We start from the raw sequence: 24306 nt of genomic DNA on the forward strand, positions 1-24306 counted from the left end.
AATAAACTGATATAAATTGGTCTGTCATTTCAGTTTGTGTGCTTGTTCCAGTAAATATGCACTGGTTTTCCGTCTTTTTGAATAATGTCTGCGCTCAACCTTGACTTTACAGGCTGAAGTGTGTAAAATGATGAATTTGTATAGCTATAACTATGCACAGTAATTTGCATAAGCGTAAATGTTTAAAAAATTGGGGTCGAAATGTTAATCATCTTCTATACACTGCAACATCTTTGTTGTGTTTTGTCACACAGATCTAGTTTTGACTGGTTTTATCTAGTCCCGTGAGCATGCGCACTCGGTGTAAACAGGAAGAACCGACCGAAAAACCAGGACAAATCTACTAGAACTGGAAGATAAGGATCGGCCAAAAACTAATGAATGTCTTGTTTCTGTTTACCTGCTAACCAACGGGAACGATGTGCCATATTACCTGATACTAATCGCAATTACGTGTCGTCGGATAAGTGAGGAAATTATCGACAAGCTTGGATAGACTAGCTAACGTCGTAAGCTACTCAGACGTATTGACGCGATTTAATTCTCGGTTTTTGCCAGGCGAAATGGCCCTCTAACTTCCTGGTTCCTTCGTGGGAGAAGTACATTTTTCTAAATCTTTCGGTCTTCCGATTACTCTATATTTGGTCGCTTTGCTCTGAGGATATTTAAAGCAATGGTTCAAAAGGAAAAGACGCTAGAGACGTCTCAAGTTGAGGGCGAGCCGAGCCCCAGCCCAGTCTCCGGAGAGGCTTGTGCCGAGGCCCCCGGCCCGGTGGAGGAGCCCAGCATTGGAGTCGAACCAACAGGCCATAGAAAATTCATTAGCGGAGTCGTTGAAGGTAATATACAGAGTCAACATATGGTACATTGGTGATTTGTACGCAGTCGATGAATAATGAAACGCAGAGTACTGCTGCAGCAGACATATTTGCTGGGGGGGGTGAGGGCTAATGTTGACACTTGTCAAAACGTCACCGAGACGTAAATGTGTAGTTGGTTAACATTTAATGATGGGACAGTCAGAAACGGGTCGTGAATTATTTATAACGGCCAAGTGGTTGTCATAGTGATATAACTGTTCACTACAGGCAAATCAATTTGAAGATTTACGCACATTGTACGTTGGCATTCATGAAGAGGCACATATATACAATGGTTGGGTATCCCAAGCACGTACAGCCCCAGCCCATACCTTGGGGGCGATTGTAATGATAAAAGCAGCTGAACATACACAGGGAATTTCGCTGGTTTGTCAGCACCGCAGGCTGTGTTGTAACAGAGTTTATTGCTTGACGCAGGTTTTTATGGTCGGCCATGGACAATGGAACAAAGGAAAGAGTTGTTCAGAAGGTAAGAAGATATTTTTGTGTTGTGTCTTACCAGTGGTATTAACTAAATGACATTCAGTGCATCATAGTTTGGTGCAGATTTGAGTGTTTTTGCTTCATTGTGTTCCACAGGCAGCAGAAATGGGGACTGAATACATACCTTTATGCACCCAAAGATGACTACAAACACAGAATGTTCTGGAGGGAGTTGTACTCCGTTGAAGAAGCAGGTGAAATTTTAAATGTCCTCTTTATAACAGAGTTTCTGTCTTCTGTGTTGCAGTGATGAGATTAATGTCTAGTCATCTAAATGAAAAAGCAACTTGACCACTCAATTTACAACATGATTGAAATATTTGTGATCGTTAATCACAGCTGCAAATGAATGCACTCCAATGACCAGTTGATCTTCCTACCTGTCCTAGAGCAACTCATGACTCTTATCAGTGCTGCTAAGGAGCATGGGATAGAGTTCATCTATGCCATCTCCCCAGGCTTGGACATCACCTTCTCCAATCAGAAAGAGGTTTCTACACTCAAGAGGAAACTTGATCAGGCATGGCTATATTTTGTGCTGCAGTACTATAAAATGTATATTAATATATAACCCATGTCAAGAAGATCCCCATGCATCATACAACCATTGTCATTCTATAATTTCTCTTTCCTTGATTTCATCCTCACCCTCTTCTCTCATCCTCAGGTCTCTCACTTTGGCTGCAAGTCCTTTGCCTTATTATTTGATGATATTGACCACAACATGTGCCCTGCTGACAAAGAGGTGTTCAGCTCATTTGCACACGCTCAGGTGTCCATCACCAATGAGATCTTCCAGTACCTGGGAGAGCCAGAAACCTTCCTCTTCTGTCCCACAGGTAAATCAGTCCCTGAAGCCATCCCACTTTTTACCAAGTTGCCATAAAGCTCACTCATATGCACATAGGATACCTTTATTTATGTATGTATGTATTTATGTATTAATCTTCCTGAAACACAGAGTACTGTGGAACATTCTGCTACCCAAGTGTCTCTCAGTCCCCCTACCTCCACACTGTAGGAGAAAAGCTGCTACCTGGCATTGAGGTGCTATGGACAGGTTAGCGTAACACAGTCTACTGGCAACTAGCCAACACCATTACAACTGCTTACTGAACAAAATCAAAACAACGTGAATGACTCAAATTTGTTTGATGGCTCTCTAAAAACTATTTTCTTTCTTTAGGTCCCAAGGTAGTGTCCAAAGATATCACAGTAGAGTCTATTGAGGAGGTGTCCAAAATCCTGAGAAGAGCCCCTGTCATCTGGGACAACATTCATGCCAATGATTACGACCAGAAGAGGCTTTTCTTGGGTCCATACAAAGGCCGCTCCACAGAGCTCATCCCTAGATTGAAAGGAGTCCTCACTAACCCTAATTGTGAGTTTGAGTCCAACTTTGTGGCCATCCACACCCTGGCTACCTGGTACAAGTCCAATATGAACGGGGTGCGCAAGGATGTGGTCATGAGTAAGTATGAAAGTACAATTTTCAAACCTGTAAATTTAATATTTTGTGTGGATACAGGATGATCTCTGATTTTTTGCTCAAACAGTATGTGGTTGTTCTCTGTCATCTGGCATACTATTGTAACACAGTCTATCAAAACTGTGACCTCTGTCTCTTTGCCCCTCTCCCAGCGGACGGTGAGGACAGCACAGTGTCCATCCAGATCAAGTTAGAGAATGAGGGCAGTGATGAAGAACTTGAGACAGACATGCTGTACAGTCCTCAGCTTGCCCTTAAACTTGCCCTCACAGAGTGGCTAGGGGAATTCGGTGTACCTCATCAATACAACAGTAAGAGTTGTCCCTTCATTATCTTACATACTGCCTGTTATTGTGTGTAAAATCTATCCTCATGACTTCCCTTGTGTAATATCTACAAACAGGGTCATAATGTTTCATGGATAGCCTAGAATGATATTTTTATGTTGGGTAAATAAACATGATATGACCAGGCTCTGCTCTTTCTTTCAGGCCGACAGGTGCCTCACAGCGGTGCCAAAAACTCAGCCATAGACGTGACAACCTTGGGTGCCCCCTCTCTCTGCTCATCAACCACAGTCACCACAGTGTTCCAGCAGCCCATCATGTCTCCAGCTTTGCCGTCACTTTGCCCAGATCCACATTCCCACCCCATGGCCAAAAGACAGCAGGAAGTGGAGGAGGTGATTGGTCATTTGTCATATTACAAGTATCACAGATAGAAATGTAGAAAGTATCATTTTTGCATCAACTTTTGGTAAGTCAGACAAGTGTCAGACACTCCTTTGTATGTGATATCAAACTTATTATGGTTATGGTGTGAAAAAAATATGCTACAAATAAAATTAACCATGAATATTCACACCTTGCTGTGAATTTTCACTGAATCCCTACAGTCCTCTTCTCATGTTCATAAATCACATGTAGGCTGCTTTCCCCTACGTGGGAATGTACAATATCTGGACTTTTTCCCAAATGTTTAGGAGAAGAGCATCTGTAAAATAGGGCATACGAATATTTTAACTTGTCTCGTCTATGCAGGTGGAGGTGGAGAAGAAGGATTCAGATGAGGAGCCCATGGAGATGGTGGTAGAAAAGCAAGACGAACCAGAACCAGAAGCCGAAGCTGATCCAGAAGGCAAGCATGTTAGTCCCACCTTGGCTGACAAGATGGCTGAGGACCTGAAGCCGATGGATACAGACAAGGAGAGCTTGGCAGAATCCAAATCTCCAGAGGAGTCCATCCAGGAGGACTCAGGAAGTGATATCGCCCCCATGCAGACAGATGAGCAGCTCAAACAGGTGCCACATATAACTTTGAATGTTTGCCCTCAAGCTCATTGGCATACAGGATGTGCATCCACTTCAATTTAATGCAAAATTGTTTCCCTAGAAATTAAAATTATTGCTCATTTGTTTATCCAGGATGTGTTTGTGCCTGGGCCCAATGAGAAGCCCCTGTTCACAGCAGAACCCCTCACACTGGAGGATCTGAGTTTGCTGGCTGAACTCTTCTACCTGCCGTATGAACATGGGCCCAAGGCCATGCAGATGTTAAAGGAATTCAACTGGCTGAGAGCCAACAGCAGCACTGTCAGTGTCAACTGTAAGGGCAAGGACCCTGAGAAGGTGGGTTCAAGCATTGCAGTGAACCAATTAAACAATTAATTAAAAAGTAGATTAACATCCAACACTTGGAAAATGGTTGCATTTTTGACAGCAAACCTGTCCAGGCCTGGTGAAGATGTTAAGCACTGCAAAACAAAATGGTGGATGTGTACTACCTATATTGCCCATTGGGTGGTGTGCTTATGACATGAGATGAAGCCTATTTTTTACCACAGAGCTTCATGTTGTATGATATTGTAGAAGGCACAGCTTTCTCTTTGTAGCCCCTTACAAAGAGTCAGTATTAGGATTTTACTGATAATTATCTTTAACCACTTTTTTTTCCAAATCTCATTTCCCATCACTCTTTTGTTCTGCAGGTCGCAGAATGGCAGTCCAGAGCAGAGAAGTTTGAGGAGATGTGCTGTTCAGTCATCCAGATGTTCACACGTCTGTCGAATTCAGCCAACCGAACCATCTTATATGACCTCTACCCTTACATCTGGGACATAAAGAGCATCATTTCTATGGTCAAGTCTTTTGTCCAGTGGCTAGGTATGTATGAGAGGGAACACATGGCCCTTAACTGACAGAGTAGCAGAGTAGTAGAATAGCAGTATTCTCATCTAATCTGGAAATACTGACCATAGTCTGTCTCAGAGGCATTTACACATTGATATCACCTTATCACTATTTTTTCTGAGATTCAGACTATATAAAGAACAAGCATTTTAATGACATCACTGGGATGCAAGGAAATAATCCACAAGCTCATTGTTTTGTAGTTTAAACAGTCACACATCATGCACAGTCTGCTTAACAGATGGTAGCAGCACTGATTATCAGTCTTGATTCGAGTAATATGCAGCCACTAACACCTCCAGTTTTAACTGACGGCATTCATTGAAGATCAGCTTAGAGCAAATCAGGCCTGATACATTGCCCATTACTAGTTCTGATTCTATTAATAGGCCTTTTGGTGACAAATTTGTTTATTGCTTTTGGTTTTGTTTTGGTTTATTTCTTTGTCTGACTGAATGCCGCTTGCACTGCTAGCATTTCCATATGTAAGCCATAACAAGCTGCTCCATCATGGTGATATCTAAACTGGGTCTCTGTGTCAACTGTCCCAGCAGGGTTACTGCTGCTTGCTGTGTATCCAGTAACATCACTGCTGCATTCCCACACAGACACACTTGCTTCCATCTCTCTGTCTGTGGGGATGGGCACCAGGGGGAACTCCCTGCCCCCCCCATGCCCTAGCGCGCACGCGAGCTTGGAGAGCAAGTTGACTGTCTGACTTTGGAAGGCCATTCTGGTGCATAAACCAAACATCTGAAGTGGTTGCTGCTCACCCAGCTGTTTTCACACGAACCATATGGCTATATATTGTAGTAACAGTTAAATGCCACAGCCTCACTGAGTAGCTTCTTAAAGAGGTTGTTGGTATGGTTGGAAATCCTCTGAATGATTTTCTCAAACTGTATGATGGTGAGCCTGCCATAAGAAAGGATAATATATCCACACCCCTCTCTCTGTTTCTGTCTCTTACTCCCACTCTGTCTCTCCTTGAGTCACACTTAACATGCATTCATTCATCCAGGATCTCATGCAAATGGTGCACCATGATACAGTTTGAGTGACATTCAGTGTTGTGATAATATCTCCAGTTTTTTGGAGTGTTCTTTGACAGTGTAAAGCACCAGCATGGCCTGTAGGTTACTCCCTGTAACGCAGTTTCATTCACAGGTTTCTGTCTTGTCCGGCTATATGGTAAAGCTGAGGACTCTAGCCTACAGTACACAGCAGGCAGCATACCCACACTGGCAAACCACATCCAAACTGGATACCACTTGTGTAAGAAAGTGATTATAACCATTCTAGCAACAGTGGGGGGTTTTCCTTAAGCAGGAATCAAAGAAATTTGATGAATACCCCCATGAATATGCTTTAAATCCCTTCACAATTGCAGTGTCAAGAAACACTCAATGGTTTACCTCTGTGGCTGCAGGTTTTTACATCAGTCCCCCTCCATCCATCTTCCCCTTTGTTGGAAGCTGTGCAGCCGGCACTTAGTCACAACCTCCCTGGTTTTTGTACTGAGAACACATACTAATGATTATTTTCTACTGTTTTCTCCCTTCACTATGTACAGATGGAAGAATCCACAGTACAAGTTTCTACTGCTATTGGATCGACAGTGGCCGATGTATGCACAGTGCAGGCGTTGTCTCTTTCTTTTGTTCATGTTTGAATTGGATTTGTTTTTATTTAATTACATCAGACTGATAAATGTAAATGATTGATTTGGAGGAAAGGAAGCAGCCCTCCGGATGAAGTCACATTTTGCGCAGCGATTTAGCTTGGAGTGATAAGTGTTAACTCCTAAATTTCTCTCTCTGGCAGCTTCTCTCTAACTTGTTTTTTGTTTCTATCAGTAGGCTTATAGAGATGGTTCAGACCAGCCTGATGCACCTACCCAAGGGAATTCACACCTGGCTTTAAAATTTAACAGTGGCACATGATCTACATTCTACTCAGGGATGATTTTGACCATGTAGTTATTATTAGTGTACTTGCATAAATTTGTATGGCCATGTTGGTTGGACCATGCAAGACTAAGGGTTGCAGGTTTGCTGCACAACAGTGGCTGCGTTAATATAAAGTAGACTTGGTGGATAATTTAGGTGCAGGTCGTTCTGCATTTCTTATCCCTTTTGCAGCATTTCACTTGAGCGCTCTGTAAAGCGAGTTCTGAGTTCCTCCCCGTGGGTGCATCTGTGTGCTGTGTTGTGCCAGCTCGTCAGAGGAATTGTCTTAGGTGTCAGGGTGAGATCACATGTAAAAGCAACAATACTAGGTGTCCTGCCCGCGCGCTGCATATGTCTGGTCACATGACAGGGCTCCTTGTCACCAGGCCCAGACGCACTGTACATAGTCTTTGCCACTCAAGACTGAGACATGATGGCACCCAGTAAAGAACTGTGATGTGCTGCTTTTGTGTAAGTTGTTTGCAGCAATGCTACTGTAGTTACCAAGAAACAAGTGTGTTGGCTGTACTCCCATCATAGAATTTGTCTCTGCTGCGTATGTCATGCTTGGTCTGTCCTGATCATGGCTTTGAATAGTAAGTTGAGAAGCCCCTTGATGCAAGGGATATTCATACGTCCTCTTGCTTTGTCTTCCTGGTTTAATGACTCATGCTCCCTAGTCATGTGACAAGGCAGATAAGATGAGAATGTGACTTCATACGAGGTGCCGACATAAGTGGGGTGATGGCAGCTGAAGCTTACATTGTATTTCTTAGACAGTGAGTTTCAGCGGTATGGTTTCAGCTTCTGCTGGTCAGTATAATATTTGTGAGCTCAATCTGTGCTTTTACCGTGAAGCAATTCAGTGGCCCTTACTGAAACAACAAGGCATACCAGTGTGTAATGACATTAAAATGGCATCCGCGCTTTGGTCACCGTCCCTCTGCATGAAAGTAGTTTGTTAAGGCCTGCATACAGTATGTGAAACTTCTTTATATTTGTGTAGTGATATAGTGAACTTTAGGGTGTGAAACATAGAAAGAAGTAGATTTGTTTTGAAGCAATTCTTAAAAATAGTCTTTTAGAATCATTTAGATGTTGGACCAGATTCCTGTCAAGTTGCACACACGTAAGCTTTAGTTGCTTGAGCCCCATTTCATCATAAAATTTTAAATTGAATATAATTTAACTATTCTACACTAAGTCCTTTTACGTTTTGTATGAATACAGACAAAAAGTAATCATTAATATATATTTGGATTATGCTAATAGATACCTATGACCCCCTTCCTCCCCATTTCCCTACCCCCTTCATCTGTGTCAGAGAGCCCCATCCTGTGGTAACAATGTCCGCTTGGCTCTGCTCCTAACAGGGTGTCGTAGTCAGTCCTCAGCACAGTTCCTTAGTGGAGACCAAGAGCCCTGGGCCTTTAGGGGAGGTCTAGCAGGAGAGTTCCAGGTATCCAATGCACTGAATTCACAGCAATCAAATGGAAAAAAAAGAGTGTTTTGAGTAAAGAAGACAATGGTATTGCGTGCGCAGGTATGCAAGGGTTTGGTCTGTTTAAGGTGAGCTGATTGCAGTATTTCGGGCTCTATAAAATGTGGTTTTATCCCCTTCCCTTTTACTCCAAAGTGTATTTATAGACATATGTCATCCTTTTAGATCTGTTTTAGGGGAAAAGGTGACCTGAAACCTGCAAAAGAGGTTAAAGCCAGTGTTTGGCGTAGCATTTTCTAATTGACTCTCAACTTTGATTTCTTTCAGCAACTGCCCAAAGGAGATGCTGCTTTTCCCTAGCGCACGCAGCGCAAGCGAGCATGGCTAGGTTTTATTTTCATGACATCTCATTTCTTTGCAGGAAAGCACAGTGCAAATATTATCCCCCCCAATCCTTTGCACGCGCAAGCACACGCATCGCAGCGCCAGCGAGAACGCAAGCATGTTGGCAAATAGAAAACTCCATGATCAAACATTCTTGTCCAGCAGAGTAATATCTCCAACCATAGAGAGAAGTGAGACTCATGGCATTTGATCTATTGTTGAATGATCTCCGCTAACTCATTGTTTATCTTTTTGGTTTTGTTCCTGGAGTTTTCTCTGTCTCTCTGCGCAAGCATCATTACTTTTCTCAACAGGAGGGTCCTGCGCAGCGAAATATTGCGATGCCTAACAAAAGGGAAAGGAGCATCTCCTTCAGCCAGTAAAACCTTACTCAGACCAAAACACTACCCTCATTTTGTTTCTTTGAAAAACAATTATGAACTTGTCTGTTGTGCTATGTGCTTCTAGCAAAAGTCAGAAAGGTGTTGTTCGATGTTGTTTGCTGTTGTTGTTCACTACCAAATCAACAAGGAACATGGGTCTTTTTAGATTTTGAGTTTTTTATAATATGTGTCAATCAGAGCAGTGTTTATCCCAGTTCCTCTTGGTTTGAGAGTTGTTCAGCCGCAGCAAATAGACTGAGGCAGTCAGCCAAGGCCAACACAACGCCTGGTACCAGGGAAACTGAACCTGTTTGTTTTGATGCCCACAGCGATTGTTGCCAATAGATGGGGCAAACGATCTTTTCTACCAACCTCCACCCTCAATGCCAACCTCCAAAATATATTCCATAAGGCCATACTTTCCCAAAGATGAGGTGAGATATGTGTGTGTTTGTGTCTTTCTGCAAAAAAATTGTCAAAATTCATTCATCTGTGCATGTGTGCCAGTGGAGTCATGACTTTCAAGCAGGCATCCCTCTGATTTTCAGGGTAACCATAAAAGTTTAGAACCAAGCCACATTTGATGTATGGTTGCTGGAATTATGTTCGGTACTCACTCGTATTCCCAGCAGAGCCGGCCTAGTTCAAGTAGTGAATGCTTTACAATTAATGTGCCATGCTGCTGCTCTTGACCATTCTGTGTAGTCAGCAAACTTATGTGCTGAATGTAAAGGCATCTCTTAGAAAGCTTTATATGCACACTGACTGACAGTCTGTGTGGCATTTTCTGATCTTAGCTAGCTAATTTGACAAAAAATACAGTGTTGGAGGATGCCATAGAAAGTTATTGCATGTGTTATCTCATGCCCTCCAATGCCAGCTGTGTCTGCCTGTTGTTTTGCAGGCTGCTGTCTATAAAATATGCAAAGAGATGTACTCTGAAGGAATGGAGGGAGTTCCTTTCCCAGACCAGGATCCTGACCTCATAGGAGACAGGTAAGACATGGAGCTGTATACTAGTGTTTGTTTACAGTCACCGCTCACTAGAGCTGCTACGACTTTTCCCTCTGTGCAAATCATCTATATGGCTGACTAAACTCCCACTGTTTGTTCACAGGTTAGTGGGTGGTTTCCTGTCTTTGAGTCCGGACTATGGCTTTGTGCTAGAGGACGAGGAAGGGATCTGTGGTTATGCTCTCGGTACTGTTGATGTCAAACCCTTCATCAAGAAGTGCAAGTTGAGCTGGATTCCCTTCATGCAAGAAAAATACCACAAACCTGATTGTCAGAAGGACCTCTCAGAGGCCGAGGTATGTTCAAAATGTATCTCTCCTCTTATTATAATATTTATGTCACAGGGTTGTCAGCTGTTTTTAAGTCATGCAGGTCAATTTTACATTACCCTCTCTGTCTACCTGGCATTCCTGCAGAAGATGATGCTGAGTTTCCACGAAGAGGAGGAAGGTCTTCCAGAGTCATTCCTCTCTAACTTCCCATCTCTAATCAAGGTTGACATTCACGCAAAGGTCACTGATCCCAGTGTGGCCAAAAGCATGATGGGATGTCTGCTATCTTCCCTAAAGGCCAACGGTAGGTGGCACCTGGCAGTGATCATTAGTCGTGAGAACAATGAGTACCACAACTGCTGCTTACTGCTGTTATTACTACAGCCACAAAGAATACTTCAGATTCATCAACCAAGAAGAAATTAATCTGAATCTGCTTCTCTGTGATCTGAGTTAGGGTATCCCATAACCTTGTTGAATGAAACAAAAGAGCACATTAAAGATAAACATTTAGTCTTTTACACAACTAAAAGAACCTCAAAGTCTGAAGCAGGAGGGATGTGCTGTCCTTTAGGATGTTAACTGAGCTTGATTGCATAAAAGGAAAATCACATCATTGTATTTTATTTGAAACAAAGGCATATATCAGTTCCAGTATCTTAAACAGTAGTTTCAGTTTGGCTGTCTTTCTTGAGTGGGAAACATGCAGGGTTAACTAATTTATCTAGATGCAGTTTCAAACTGAGGTCAGTTTTCTGATTTGTAGATCAAGACTGCCCATGTTGTTGTAAAACGTGTTCCTTTTATCCATCTCCATCTTATTTGGCCATGTCAATAATCAGAAGGGGAATCCCCGATCGGAGGCTTAGTCAGACTAATCATCTGCCCAGATTATCTTGTAGAAAGAGGGAACAGAACAGTGCGGTGTGTGAATTTGATGATCTGCATGATTAGAAACTGTTTAATGTATTGGACAGAATGGCATATTGAAAACCTTTTTCCATTTGTTATTAATGGCAAGAGGTGAGTAGCCATTTCAGTCACCAAGAAGACTAAAGTTACTACCATACAACCATCAGAACATTCTGTTAAAGTGCCGTACCATAAAATTTTGTGCTTGTGTGCCATTGTTAGTTGAAAGTCAGGATAAAATGATTGATTCACTCTTGTGATGTCATCAATAACTTACCAATTTACAGTTTAAAAAATGGTAGCAGGAATCTATGATTTTAAATCCCTCAGATCAAGTCCCTTCTTCTCCTGACTGCCTTTGTGTCTGTCTTGTTGTGTTTGGCTCCCAGGGTCCCATGGTGCATTCTGTGAGGTTCGACAGACTGATAAGAGGATGTTGGACTTCTACAGTAAGCTGGGCTGCTTTGAAGTCGCCAAGATGGAGGGCTTTCCCAAAGACGTCATCATTATGGGACGCAGCCTATGAGGAAATGTATTGCTACAACAGCCCCAGACAGACAGACGAGAGACAGCAGCGGTCAACAAGGCTTTTGAACATGTTTGCTACCTTCATGAGACAAACTTTCATGATGATTTTATACCACATTATCATCTGGGTTAGCCCAAGATAACCTGTTTTTAAGAAGCACAGCAGTCGCACAGATTCCTGGTGCTGTTCCTAGATGTAAAGGTTCTGTTGGATTCAGAGAATCCAAAGCTAACGGGACAAAAAGTGATCTGTAGTCTCAGTAAGTCAGTTGATTTGAGCCAACATGGAAGAGTTGCCCTGCAGCATTGTGTTCTGGGGCACTTCTACTCAAATACCTTCAGGAGGGAGGAGGTGACAACTCCATAAGCCTTTTTGATTTACTCCAGTAGCCGCTACATTGCTATGGCCCACATGCCATATTGCAAAGTGTCTGTATGTGAAATGGCAAGAGGCAGAGCTGTGAAATGAAGGCAGTCTGTGTCTCAGGTAGTGCCTTACTACCCTTAGGTCCTGCTTTTACCTGCTTTGACATAGAGAGAGAATGCAGCTGTTGACAAAAGTAGGATGTTATTATAAGGTGTTGTAAGGTGTTATGTGAGATTTTCTCTTTCATCATCACGCCATAGTATTTCCACTGGCTCAGCAATAGGATTGGGGAAAGAGGCCTTAAGTATAGCACCATTTTTCTCCTGATTTTAAGAGGCATGTGTCAAACAACAACAACAACAACGAAAAACCCAAAGCGATGTATACGGCATTTACATGCAACAGGCTGCCGAGTGCATGCATACGGAGAGTGGAAAAATATGGCTTATTGTGGTTTGTTACAGCCCTAAATGGGTGGTAGTGATAAACCAGCAAAGCGAAGTGTTGAGTCTACTGCAGACTTGACAAGGACGTACACTGCATTCTACATTTACACCTGAGTAGATGTTGACGTCACGTTAGGAAAGGAAGAGAGAAACTTCCATCAGTTAAAGAACATGGTTCTCAGCCTATACAATAGCCTTTTCAATGCTATTGGCCATACATTCTTTTTTAATAATTCAGTAGTTTTTCATTCACATTTCCCCTTTTAAGTACTGCCTTTGGGTTCATTGCCTTTGAATTTTAGGTTTATGTTGCAGACCCGTGTCTGAGAAGCATGTTTCTGCTTAAACTCTTTTTAACCTGTGTCAGTCAGATGCAGATCAAGATTGGAGATTTGCACATTGACCTCGTTGTGGCTTAAATTACAAGACATACAGCCTGCAATTCACTGGCATTAGTTGTTAAATGGCTTGTCAATGACTGACCCGATCCCACACTCCAGCACAAAAAGCTTTAAGGACACAAACTGGCTGACACAGGGTTCCCTCAGTCAGAGAAAACTTAGATGGTCAGGAAAAAATATAGAAAATTATACATTTTCTTTCTTTTGTTTTTCAGTTGTTTTTTTTGTTTTTGTTTTTGTTTTTTTGTTTTTTAATCGATAAGGTTAATGTCAGACTTGTTGATTGGTTATCTTTTGAAGAATTCAATTCTAATTACAGAAGTCTTATGTGATAGTTGTGGAAAAACAATATCCAAAAATTTAAATCAGCTTCTGGGCAAAAAAAAAAAAAGAACAACATTTGAATATAAAGACTGGCAGGCATTCACATTTGAATTTGTAAAAAAAAAAAAAAAAAAAAATGCATAGGACTCCTGTATTAAATTACAGCTAACAACTCTGCCACTGTAACAGAGCTGCTCAGTCCCTCATGATGACCACTAACCCAACTGTTCAGTTGTGGCTAATTGGGGCTGTATTCAAGAGATTGCAGTGTTAGCACATGGTCAGATGTGCTGTGTCAGTTGCATTCCCTCCTGCATTGTTTACAACATTGCACACTCTTGAATGAATGTTCTCTCACTCAAGCCTTGGGGCAGCGCACTTCGGATCATCGAGGTTATTGAATCCTGTCACCAAAGTGGCACTGACTCCTACACCATTGTACTAGATGTGGGGGTTTGGAACTGATATTCATAGGCCTTTTCGTATATCTCTGTTGAATGTTTTCTACGCTGATGCATTTACCATTTCTTTTTTTTTTTTTTTTTGTAAATATAAGTTGTTGTTTTTTTTTTCCTGTTTTTTTTTTTTTTGTTAAAAAAAGCACTTTGACCATAAATGGAGTGTTCTTCTGTTGGTTACATGAGGATCATCTGTTTCTCATGCTCTTCAGTAGCTGCCTGCCAATGTGATGTTTTGATACTGTGTACATTCATGATGTGCATGAGGTGTATTGATTTGCTGTGGCAGCCATTAGAATAACCTCATCTTTATGCTACATAGGGGGAAGAAGCATGCCACGCACCTCTGTGTACATAATACTCTAGTACATAGACAGTCTATAAACACTGTTAATCATAAAGTGTTATTATTTTGTATATCTGTTTTATTGAAATTCTGTCTAGCATTTTTTTTTTTTTTTTTTTTAAAGATGCTGACCTGGTTTTGTCAGCTACAAGGCCCTGTCCCGTGTAGCCGTCCTGCCTGGCTGTTTGTCAGTGAGGCTTGAAACCCACCACCAGATTTGCTGTCCATCTTGACATGATGGCGAAGTTCTCACTCGTGTTTTTACAAGGTTTCAGTTTGCAGTTTGTCTCTGTCAACGCTTGTGCTTTCTCCTCTGCCAACTTGATTTGATAGACATAGGCTGTGACTGAGAGAAAGGGCTTCAATTGTACATTTTGATTATTCATTGTTGGAATTTGAGTTCAGGGGTTGGGACATGGGGGGTCATAAAAGTAACAATTTATGTAACATTTGTATGTAAGATAAGATTCAAAACTAATAAACCATGATAAGTGTTACCTCTTTCCTCTCATTATTTATGTTTCACAAGTCTGTATTGAATGGGTTAAGCATCCCCCCCCCCAGTAAATCCTGCTCATCTACTTGAGTAAACTTTATTTTCAGTTCATCTGTGGTGGATGCAAGAAAACAAGCATGGAACCACAGAACAGCATCTCCCATGTGTCCTGGCGCGTAGCGATGACGTTTCAAACACGCTCATCTTTAGCGACGCGCTTGTTTTTGTCGAGGCTTCATTTAGCAGAAAGTGTCCAAAGAAAATCTCCGTTTCCAGTTTAGACAAAATGTCTTTCTACGATGACGAATCCATGGACATGGGCCCCGCTGGCCAATCGAAGCTGGAGAGCTACCTTTTCAGTAAGATTTTAATTTCACCCTGTCAAAGCTAGCCGACCTAGCAACGATTGTGTTGTGGCCAGGTTGTCGCACACGTGGGTTTCTCCGTGTCAGTCTCACAGCGAAAAAAAGATTTACTTGTTGTAAAAGCCTAATGTTACATCATCTGTAATGTTACCCAGTGTTGTAGCGTACATCAAACCTGAAACAGTCGCAAAAATGTGACATTTTCCCTCCAGGCTGCGAGCTGTCCTCTAAAGTCCCCTTATACACTTTCCAAGGCGATGAAGAGGAGGATTTGGAGCACTTTCTTGAACTACGAACGGTATCTGCCTTATTCACTTTATTTAATTAATGATGTGGGCATCTATTTTAGATAATCAGATCACTTGGGATGCAAAAGACCAAGTTACATTCACATTAGTTGTGCCAAAGCAATCTATTAATCCTACGATAAGAATATGTAAAAAAAAAAAAAAAAAAAAAAAAAAAAATAGGTAGGAGTTTTTCCAGTGTAGTTTTTGACCATGTCAGACTGAGAAAGTCTGGATGAATGCTAACAAATGCATCACTGATACTTACAGGTTTGTCTGGGAGAGGGAGCCAAGGAAGAGAGTAACGTGGTGGAGGTGACAGCCATGAATCACCAAGGAAAGACTATATCAGTGCCTATCGCCAACCTTCACATTAACTGCCTGCCTACGGTACAGTATTTCAATTGGTCTCTGTTGGGACACTGGTGCACTTGTGGAAATAATTTGCCGTGTCTGTATTTTTGTGTTAATTATGTTTCCCCTCTCCTTCTTCCTCAGGTGAGTCTAGGAGAGTTTGAGCTGAAGGCCCCGGTGACCATCCGGCTGAAGTCTGGAACGGGACCGGTCACCGTCAGTGGCTTACACCTCATCGGTAATGGAGGGCCGAGGCCAGACTTCATTTTTACAAACATACGTCCTGCATTTCCATCTTTCAGTAAACCTTTAAAGCCCACCATCTTGTGTTAAATGTTTTTACTGCAGTCATGTCCAAGTAAACATACTACAGTATAAAGACTGAACTCACAGTCATCAAGAGTGCTCCCAAAACTATATTGGAATAGCTGTGCGACAGTATGAATTGGGTGTTACAGCTCTAGAAAATACTGTCAGTTATCAGAGTTTTTTCTTTTAATTTGATCTGACTGCAAGAAAAGCTAAAACACTCCTTGGGGCAAAAAAAAAAAAAAAAGTCAAACAGTTACTCTTGGAAATGAAGTCACATATTTATTGCTGGATAAATTCAGATTTTTGAGTTGGATTTCTTTAACACATTATTGTATTATTGCATAACATTTAAGTTGTAACAGCATGAAGTTGGCACAAATTTGATATTCTAAGGGTCGCACCATGATCAGGATATTATACTTTTTTCCCTCCCCTTCTACACAAAACCAGCATTTCATGTAAAAACAAGTGATTAATGTTATTTTCTCTCCTCCTGTAGCATCAGAGGTTGGAGATTCAGACCTGTCTGATGCAGACGACGACGAGGACGATGAAGACGAGGAGGAGGAGATTATGCCAGTCAAACCAGCGAAAAAGAAGCAGAAGCTCTAGTTATCAGCGGGTCTTTGGAACGACCTCGGCCACTGCTGGTTTATAAGACATAACACAGTCCTCTTTTACCACGGACAGATTTTTACAGCGTCACTTCTTCCACACAGCTGGGTGAGAGCGCAGTGCGGTTAAAGCTCAACACACTGTCCGAGGAAGAAAAATCTGACTGCCGGCCTCATGTCTGGTGGGGTGCACATGTTGTCGCCTCACCACTCCTCGGTCTCTTTGAGAGCTCTCGGTCTCGGCGGTGCACTTCACTGCAGATAGGACATCCACCGATAGAAGAACTTTGTTTTTGCTACTAAATGCTATTCAGTCTTTTATACTGTATATGACACCACTGACATGGATTTATTGCAGCAGTGGAGAACCATCTTTTAATAATCCTGGTATTGGCGTGTAAAGGTACAATACTGCTATAGTGAAACGTGTGTACTTGGCATTGGATTTTTGGATTAGTCATATTTGAAAATTGGATTTCTAGAAGGTTTTGGTTCCAACAGAGTGGTATTTCTCTCTGCAGGTTGGCCAGGGTTCTCAGTGTGACGATATGAACATGAAAACTGAACTGAAACTGTATATTTGTCATACATTAAATGACTAGTTAATAGTTGCAAAATACTTTTATTCTTTCTATGTGAGATGCCTATCTTGTAGTGTGAAGATATTTTGTAAAGTTGGAGATTGCTTCTAAATAACAACTTTGGATTGTCTACTTTCATTTGTCTTTCGTATGAATTCATGCAAACACTAATTACACTGATCAAAAATAGTGAATATGCATCATCAAGTATAATGTCTCCCACCCAGCACCCCTTCTTACCACAGGCTGGAATTTAGATGTAAATCAAGTGTGTGCACAAGACAGCCAGCTTTGAATCAATGCCTAATGACTTTGTATAACACTTTTTTAAAGTTACAAAGTGCTGAATCTCAAGAGTCTATGCAATGGAAAAAATGTCCAGATGAATAAAATACAGTAATGAAAAAGCACAGAAACCTGAAAGACCACGAGCCTTGAGCTAGATATGTCAGTCCACCTATGAAAACACCATCACTTCAATTCAGTTATTCAGTGTAAAGCCATTTGCAAAACTGACAATACACCACCAGCAAAGGATAACTGAGAGGACTGGCTCTATGGTGTCACAGCAAAAAGGTGATAGCAGTTAAAGCTTTATAAAGACAGATCAAGTCTGTCAGGTTGCGCTGCGTCACCCGTGCACGTGCATGATGGTCCCATTTGCACAGTGCAAACATCCTGATGCGTTAAACATCTTTGTAAGACAACTGTAAACATTAAGTCACTGAGGTGAGACGATTGCATGCAGGGAAATACTACAAAATATATTTTCTGGTTCGCTGAGGCGGTGAGGGCTGGTCTGTAACTGGTTCATCTGCAAATGATAATCGGACATCTGGGGAAGAAATGCTGCGCCAGGGATGTCTCATCAGAGCCCCTTGTTGAAGTAGACATACTGCACTTTGTCTCCATATTGAGACACAATGGAATTCCTCAGCTCTGGCTCCAGTTTGGACACGGCCATTGAACTAGAAAAACACACAGGACAGACGTGCCTGGTCACCGTGCGATTTCTTTTTTTTATCTTATTTGTCTGGTGTTGTTTAACTTACCAGTTTTGTGGGAAGAGTGAGCAAGCTGCCGGCACCATGAAGATGAGGCTGGAGGAGATACAGGGCAAGAGATGGGAGAGGTCAGACGAGAAAAGATGCAGTGCTCACGTCGAGCAGACAAATGAGTGTTGTGTATGCACAAGTAACAGGTTTTATTTACTTACAAGACTCCCACCATCATCACTTGTAGAGGAGCATGGAGGAATGTGATCCTCTGCAACAGAAAAATTACATTTACTTATGCCTGAAAATAAGCCAACTAACACAAACGCATGAAAATCTTCTTGAAACGCAATGAAATTGTACAGATGCACAGCTCACCTGCATGAATTTATGCTTCTCCAGTCTCTGCATAATGATGGGCAGTATGACTGTGAAGGAGTGGGGCAGACAAGGCGAGAGTTGAGGGAGGGAATGCTAAAGAAGACAGGGCTGACAGCCAGATATCCATGTGAGGGTAATGCTACTGCGACTTTTGCCCTAACAACTTACTCATGCCGGGGGCTGCCATGGTAACACGAGAAATGACCACCTGTGTGATGCCCTTGATGGCAGCTTTCTGGTAGGGAGAGGAGGAGACGGATGACAGGTGGAGAGTGGAGAGAGAGAGAGAGAGAGAGAGAGAGAGAGAGAGAGAGAGAGAGAGAGAGAGAGAGAGAGACAGGTGGACAAGGAGGGGTGGGTCTAATTAGAGGAAGCTTGGATAAATATGGTAGGTGGATTATCAGTGTGTACTTGACAAGCCCTCACCCTGGAGTGTCCCAGCTTGTTGCCGTTCTCGTCTGTCACAGCAATGCCGTTGAGAATCTCCCTGCACAGAGAAAAAAGACACACCCATAGTCTGCTGTACATCGACTTACCTCTCCGAAACCCCATATGTGTAGGTAGGGATGTCACAATAACTGATAGATCAAGCTGGTCAGTACCAAAAATTTTAAAAACACCACCAAACTAGTGTTTTTATCAACACGCCATGATGCCTCTCTCTGTAACTCAGTGTCCTTCTTCTGATGTTTGAATACTTGAGAAACTTTAAGTTGTGCTGTAAATCACAATGCGAGTACATAATCATATAACATTGTATTTACTGGTACGGGACATTTCATACTGGTCCTCTAATTTGCAGAGGTGGAAGTAAATAATTACATTTACTCACATTACTGTAATTGAGTAGTTTTTTTGTGTACTTGTACTTCTTTGAGTATTTTTTTAAAGTCAGTAATTTGACTTTTACTTAAGTGAATCTTTGCTTGCGTATTGTACTTCACTACATTTTCATTTTCATATCAACTACAGAGTACAAATGACCACTGACAGATTGTAGGATGTTTCACAATAAAAGCTCAGTCAGTAAAGATAAGGAGGAATCTGGGTCTACTTTTTTCTACTTTTTTCTCATTTGCAGTACAAGGTGCACGATGAAAATCTGCAGATGGTTGATGGATGTGAGGACCATTTAGACTCAACCGGCAAAAATGTATAATACGTGTGGAAAAAGTGGAATAATATCAGAATTGGCCTGATGGTGAGAACCATGTACACTTAACATAACTACATATCTACATGGTCCTCACTTCAACCCTGGACAATTTTGCACAATGCATCTTTAAAACAAATCAAGCTTAAGCCTTATACAATCATCCTTGTATAACTACAAACTGAACAAAGTTACTGTTTTGAAAAAGTAACTCAGTAACTTTTACTGAGTACATTTAAAATGAGCTACTTTTTACTTATACTTTGTCTAAAGTAAAACATAAGCAAAGTAACAGGACCTCTAAATGAGTAGAAATTTGTAGTAGTCTTTCCACCACTGCAAATTTGAAATGTGTATTTTATTGGGCTGCTTTGTTTTCCACCTGAAGGCTACGGGCCAATGTTGTCCTTGTTTTTACTCGAACATAGCCTACTAGTCACATACATGAAACTGATACAGTGTCTGTTTCCTGGTTAATGTTTACACAGAGTTTCTAAATACACGAGTGTGTGCTGAACAGGATTTGTGTTTTTGCCGTAGTAATGAATCAGACATTGACTGGTATCGGTACCATCACCCAGCAAAATTCTGGTATTGCGACATCTGTACACACCGAGTAGTGATACTCACTGCTGCCTCATCATGGGGATGTTGACACAGTTAGCTGCCGCCACCGCTGCGAAGGGCACCCAGCGGGCCACCAGGGGAGGGGCTCTCTGCGACGAAGGGTGAAGGTGCGTGGGGGAAAACGAAGGAGGGGGTTAGGGTTAGCGACTCATGATGGTGAGAAGTCAACAGACGGTGTCATCAAGTGAAATGATGACCATCACATAATCTATTTGGGATTTTGATGTATCTGTGTGCATCTATAATGTAGGGCTATCAAAGTATCTAGCTTCTCACGTCAACCCTTCCTTTGAGAGGTGTCAGGAGGAGTGGGAGGTAGTTTTGTTATACACCAACAGCATGAGAGGACCTTGAAGATTCAGGTGACAGACAGTATGACAATGTGTAACCATCTTCAATCATCTCATGCATAAACAACCAGTTAACATCACCCTGATTGTATGGTATGACTGTATGACTGTATTTCCCATTAAATGCATATCAAAGCATGATTCATAACCAAATGAAACCCAGTTGGTGTCTAGTGGGTGGGAGTTTTGTGATTTTTTTCCCATGAGACTGGTGTCAGTGTGATGTCTCCAGGTCCTGACCTTGGTGTAGAGGTTGAGGCCTACAGCTGTGGCCAGGGCAGTGCTTGTAGCCGTAGCATAAGCCACTCCAATCTGCCTGTTAACACAGAGGAGCACATAAGAAACTAATGCACTGGAAAAAGAGACTGACATTACTCATAGCAGTGTGTGGCACCCTGATACAGCTTCCAAAGAAATTGATCACTTTGAAATTAAAATTCTGGCATTATCTATTTACTCTCATTTTGGTCAAAGCTCTGCTGAATTTGGACTGCTACACACACAGTGCTTCAATCTCAGCCCTCTCTCAAACTATTATGCTGGTTTATAATACTAATGAACATAGCAGTCTATTTACAGCTCCAAAAAGCATTGGAATGTCCATCAGATTTCTCCATACTGCTTATGCAGCATAATCATGCAGTATTTTGCAGCCAAGCAATTGCACAAGTCCAATATTTTATCCCATTATTTCCTGCATTTTCCTCCCTGACAATGCTCCAGTTTTGTGCACCCTACAGCAAGCAACGTTTTCCAACAGACAGCTGCAGGCTGCAAATAAAATGATAGATATCTTATGTACTTTTTATGAATGTGGAAAAAATGGCTCTATTAATCTCACCAGCCTGGGATACAGCTGAGATGGAGTGGGGACTAACTTGGTGGTGGACTGACAAATTTCAGTGGAGTGTTGACTGACATGGGAGGAAACCAGAGAGCAGATAACCGACTGAATTTTCATACGGGGGGGAACTATTCCTTTAACAAATGCCACTGAGGCACCAACATGTTGTAAAGTACAGCGAAAATATTGGCAACATCTTGGAAATAAAGGCACATGAACTCTGATATTCAGTATGTTACCCTGATGTTTAGAGCTCTAGTCATTTCTGTATCTCTTGTTTCTGGCTCATTTAAAGGAGCAGGTCACCACACGGAAATTATCTAAATGGGCAGACTGCACCAGGGGTTCGGGCTGGGCAATATATCAATTTTATATTGGCATTGTGGTCTAAGACTAGATATCATCTGGGATTTTGGATATTGTATCATGATATAAATGTAGTCATGATATGATTTTAAAGGCTGCATTACAGTAAAAGGATGCAATTTTCTGAACTTATGACACTGTTGTAGTTATTCTATTATTTGCCTCTTCTTGCTTGATCATCATATCCACATTACTAATAATTTTTTATCAAGAATCTCACTGTGAAAATATTTTGGTATTCAGGTATTCAGTCAAAAATATTGTTATATCTCCAAACCCTACTAGGAGTGTGCGAGAAAATGCATTTTTTTACATTTTGGTGAACTGTTTTATAATAGGAGGTATGCTGTGTTATGTGTCTTTTTTATTACAACCAGTACCACAGTGAAGTTACTGACTTGTTGGAGATCGGTGATGCAGCGTTGCGGTTGGTATAGTTGACCAAGGCGTTGAAAGACTGGTTCACCCACTGCCAGAACACCACAGCCGGGACCGTCCTGCAGAGCAGCACAAACAAACACACAGGAACCCCCTTATGTCCCACAAACAGCATGCACCATTACTGCAGTTTGTTTTGGATTATGAGTCTCGAACCTGCTGGGAGATCCCCAGCTCACCTGTAGAACTGCAACATGAAGCCGGTGATGGCCATACCACCCGGCACCTGGAAAGACATGCGTCCAATCAGGTTCATGCGTTCGCCGGTGTCTGGGTGGAAGGCAGAGTCGTACAGCTTCTTTGCGTAGAACAGCTGCTCCTCTGTGGTGCCGGGCGGGACGCTGCCTGCTCTAACACACACACACACACACACACACACACGCATATATAACAATTCAGCAGCCGCTTTTGCTTTCCTTCAAAGGCATCCACTCAGACATTTGCCATGGATAAATGAGTATCATCCCCATGTACCTGCAGCTCTCCACCAGTTCTTTGGCCTCGTCTAGCCTGGCATCAGACAGCAGGACCGTCCGACAGTCTGTGATGTTAAAGAAGTGTTTCAGTCGGCCCATAAACGTGCTCTGGTCCCACCGGGGAGAGTCTATATCAAAGCGGCTCAGGTCCATTCTTAAGGCACTGGGGAGAAGAAGATGAGAAAATCCGGCAGTTCTGGGGCATATTTCTCACTGGACTACTTTCAGCTTTGCAACAATGTGGAATGATGAATGAGAAAGGCCTGAAACAGTACGAGCCCAAACACCCCTAATGTTTCCTCTCAGCTCAATGTCAAAACAAAACAAACAAATCACGATCATTTCACCATAAGGCGCTGATAATATGTATATTGAACTATTTCCTATGACAGTGGTTGTTGTCCAAAGGGGGGTGACAAGGGAACTGATAGTTCCAGGAGGTCGCAGAAAAAAGAGAAATCGTGACATTTTACTGTAATTCAAATCAAATGATCCTGATTAGATAACATATAAGATTACTATCTTTATTCCAGGCTTCACCCTCACCACTGTGTATTCTCAAATAGTGCTCTCTTACGCAAAATCTTACAAAAAGGGCATCTTTGTCTAACCTTCAAGAACCAACTTTGGCATCACTGATATTCCCGTTATCATTGGGACCTGAAGATTTGCTGAGCTGTGTAGAAATACTTTATTGATCCCTGAGGGGAAATTGGGTGGACTATGGATTTTTTTTTTTCCCTGAACTCCTCTGAAGTCAGATGTGCTTTCTCAAATCTGATCGTTGCCATTTTCACTGAAGGACAACAGTGACATGACACATTTTCACACAGTCTAATATTGGGCTGCACACATACTTGTTTCCTAACAACGTGCCGGTCATCTGTCCAATTCATTTTACACGGGGTTTTTGATACATCAGGAAGGCAAAAAACAAAAACAAACAAACAAACAAACAAAAAAACACATTATTATTAGTACAGTAGCCATAACTGCGAGAGAGCACGACTCGCTGCAGCTTGTGGAAAAACTATAGCAAAACAATTGACAAGGCATTGCTATAATGACTGCACGTTATAAACGTGAATGTGGGACTATTTTGATGCCGCAACACCTCTCCTCAGTGCGGACATTCACATTTTCTAACTTCATCGTCCTGACCCACAGCGATTCAATGAGTTTCTGGTAAACGTGGCAGAACAACTTCTACCCAGACGCGCAAGAAGCTGAATATCATTCTGTCACGTTTGTACTACATTCAGCAAAGTCGGTTTTAAATCATGCATTCAGCTGTTTGAGCCTTGCATTGGTCTAAATGCAACGTTTAAAGCTGAAATGACACAGAAGTTTGCTTGTAAATACCTGGCTGCAACAACTTCCTGTTGTTCGATGCGCGTCAC

The 24306-nt window shown here is 41.9% G+C and overlaps 3 protein-coding genes across 7 annotated transcripts; 2 read left to right on the plus strand and 1 right to left on the minus strand.

Annotated features, from left to right (window-relative positions):
- Positions 1-296: 296 nt before the first annotated feature.
- On the plus strand, positions 297-18992 carry oga (O-GlcNAcase). Of its 4 annotated transcripts, none has more exons than XR_003929449.1 (21): positions 297-839; positions 1299-1350; positions 1461-1558; positions 1754-1884; positions 2032-2203; positions 2326-2424; positions 2551-2835; positions 3006-3164; positions 3345-3535; positions 3894-4154; positions 4278-4481; positions 4841-5015; positions 6616-6669; positions 8365-8450; positions 9529-9633; positions 10104-10195; positions 10317-10509; positions 10630-10789; positions 11787-11968; positions 18261-18267; positions 18961-18992. XR_003929449.1 is itself a non-coding variant. In XM_030070280.1 (19 exons), the coding sequence occupies exons 1-19, from the start codon at positions 674-676 to the stop codon at positions 11921-11923; spliced, it is 2820 nt and encodes a 939-aa protein (XP_029926140.1). In that variant the 5' UTR covers positions 297-673; the 3' UTR covers positions 11924-13627. The 4 variants fall into 4 exon arrangements, 2 of the variants coding, with proteins under 2 accessions (XP_029926140.1, XP_029926141.1); XR_003929448.1 differs by lacking the exon at positions 18961-18992 and adding an exon at positions 18931-18957; XM_030070280.1 differs by lacking the exons at positions 18261-18267; positions 18961-18992 and having other exon boundaries at positions 11787-13627.
- npm3 (nucleophosmin/nucleoplasmin, 3) lies at positions 14935-17414 on the plus strand. Its single transcript, XM_030070291.1, has 5 exons — positions 14935-15122; positions 15341-15426; positions 15686-15805; positions 15914-16007; positions 16581-17414. Exons 1-5 carry the CDS (start codon positions 15050-15052, stop codon positions 16691-16693), a joined length of 486 nt encoding a protein of 161 aa, XP_029926151.1. The 5' UTR covers positions 14935-15049; the 3' UTR covers positions 16694-17414.
- On the minus strand, positions 17752-24306 carry LOC115372412 (sideroflexin-2). Of its 2 annotated transcripts, XM_030070290.1 has the most exons (12): positions 24269-24306; positions 22905-23069; positions 22610-22780; positions 22391-22489; positions 21023-21098; positions 20436-20521; positions 19079-19139; positions 18821-18887; positions 18650-18699; positions 18493-18542; positions 18329-18376; positions 18145-18244 (listed from the first exon to the last, which is right to left on the minus strand). In XM_030070290.1, exons 2-12 carry the CDS (start codon positions 23057-23059, stop codon positions 18145-18147), a joined length of 963 nt encoding a protein of 320 aa, XP_029926150.1. In that variant the 5' UTR covers positions 23060-23069; positions 24269-24306. The 2 variants fall into 2 exon arrangements, with proteins under 2 accessions (XP_029926149.1, XP_029926150.1); XM_030070289.1 differs by lacking the exon at positions 24269-24306 and having other exon boundaries at positions 17752-18244; positions 22905-23059.

The sequence above is a fragment of the Myripristis murdjan genome, chromosome 15, assembly GCF_902150065.1.
Source record: "Myripristis murdjan chromosome 15, fMyrMur1.1, whole genome shotgun sequence".
Lineage (NCBI taxonomy): Eukaryota > Metazoa > Chordata > Actinopteri > Holocentriformes > Holocentridae > Myripristis > Myripristis murdjan.